This window comes from Capsicum annuum, unplaced genomic scaffold, assembly GCF_002878395.1.
Source record: "Capsicum annuum cultivar UCD-10X-F1 unplaced genomic scaffold, UCD10Xv1.1 ctg65395, whole genome shotgun sequence".
NCBI lineage: Eukaryota > Viridiplantae > Streptophyta > Magnoliopsida > Solanales > Solanaceae > Capsicum > Capsicum annuum.
Genome location: NW_025874637.1, coordinates 1 through 1,995, shown reverse-complemented (window position 1 = coordinate 1,995; position 1,995 = coordinate 1). Strand labels below are relative to the sequence as shown.

Genomic DNA, 1,995 nt, shown 5'->3' with positions numbered 1-1,995 from the left:
TTAATTTAAGGATTCGAAATTGTAGTCAAATAAGACTTATAATAAGAAAAGGTTTTACCATAATTAATTTTTAATTCTTAAATATTAGGAAAAAAATAGTGAAAAGACGATTTTGTCTAAAGCAAAAAATTTTAATGAAGGGCAAAAAGTTCAAACAATATTTCTAAGGTCCTTCACACTTTTGATATATTATAGATATAGATTATAGATATAGATATAGATATAGATATAGATATAGATATAGATGTATCAAGAGTAAAGTTGAAAAATAAATTTTATGTAAATTTTAAAAAAATAAGGGATATTTGGTAATATAGTCTCTTAAGTATGGGATTTGTGTGAAGGGGCTGGTTTGGTATCTGGGCTAAGGGATGAACAATTCGAGAATTAATTCTAAGATGAGGTTATTGCAGGTTAGTCCATGTTAGATTGGAATAAAAATATATAGAATAACTTATTCTGTGATTAGTTATATGAGGTTATAGTGTTATTTTTATCCCACAAGGTGGTATAACTAATTTCATGATAATTAATTTTGGGATAACTTGTTTTGTACTAGACGACCCCTTACTATAAATTTGCAACTTCATACATAGAACTCCTCACTGGTCAAATTATACCATTTGCTTTCTTTCATACTTTTTCTAGCATGGTGACATTCAAACTTCCTTCGTCTATGCTTCTCTTACTTCTTCTACTCAATAATATTTTTCTATGCTCAGCTGAAGTTCTATACATTCCAGTCACTAAAGATGCAACAAGCCTACAATACATTACAGAAGTAGGTCAAAGAACTCCTTTAGTCCCCATAAAACTCTTAGTCCATCTTGGTGTAGGAAGCTTATGGGTAGACTGTGACAAGGGTTGTATAAGTTCAACTTACAAACCAGCTGTGTGTAATTCCACACTGTGCTCTTATTCCAAGTTTCAGTTCTGTGGAGACTGCAAATTCAAAACTCAACTGCAGCCTGGATGCAACAACAATACTTGCTACATTTGGGGTGACAATCCCTTGATCAATACTTATTACGACCGCGCAGAAGTTGCTGAGTATGTTTTGGCCATTGACTCTACTCCTGGTGTTCGTGTCACTTGGCCGCGATTTATTTTCACTTGCCTTCTTGAGCGCGATATGATGAGACTCCTCGAGAATGGAGTCACAGGTATTGAATTTCACTGGGTGAATTCCTCATTTTATAATTTAAAATTGGGCCGTAAACGTTTCAATCAACTATTGAATCAAATTTATATGTACTATGTATTTTTACATTTGTGCCACAAAATTTCTTCCAGTCGACCTCAAAATCTCCATTGCTTTCTCTTTTCTCCCCTAAAATCCTCTCACAAATACAAGATAAACTTTGCTGACGAAAATCGTGAGCTGAGGTAGAGGCACAATGACAATAATAGAATAGAAGTTGGTGGTTGTCTCCGGTGTCATCGATGGGGATTCATTACTAAAAATAACTATTTTTCCATTTGAAATTCCCCACTGAAAATTATTGAGTAATTGTTTATACGGAAGTTTTGACTGATCGAGATGAGCAAAAATTGTAATGCAAAAATTAGGATACTTTCCGCTATTTCAATGGAAATATCTTTTTTACCATATATTTTTTCAATGAGGTCAATGTGAAATTTAAAAGAACTTAATAGTATTCATCATTCAATGTATTTTTAAAAATATAAAATTTATTATATTCAAAAGATAATATAGTAAAATTACTCTTATTATTTGTTAAATTTTAATATATATATCAAGTTAATAGTGGACAACTATTATTGAACGGAAGAAGTTAAGTAGTATTTAGATATAAAAAAGATATGAATAACGATGTTCAATTTATTGTGTTTTTTTTTTTTTTTAACAAAGAGAGTTTTATTTAACCAATAAGTCATTAAAGAATTACATTCTTGTCATTTGTCAAGATATTTATTAAGCAGAAGGTTAGTAGAAATATATATATATATATATATATATATATATATATATAT

General features: G+C 30.1%; 1 protein-coding gene across 1 annotated transcript; it reads left to right on the top strand.

Annotated features, from left to right (window-relative positions):
- The first annotated feature begins 618 nt into the window (after positions 1-618).
- On the top strand, positions 619-1,609 carry LOC124893804 (probable aspartic proteinase GIP2). Its single transcript, XM_047404656.1, has one exon. It carries the CDS (start codon positions 650-652, stop codon positions 1,388-1,390), a length of 741 nt encoding a protein of 246 aa, XP_047260612.1. The 5' UTR covers positions 619-649; the 3' UTR covers positions 1,391-1,609.
- Positions 1,610-1,995: the final 386 nt, after the last annotated feature.

What these genes read in the sequence shown, in the direction of transcription:
- LOC124893804 (XM_047404656.1), top strand. Translation starts at nt 650, where the DNA reads ATGGTGACATTCAAACTTCCTTCGTCTATGCTTCTCTTACTTCTTCTA.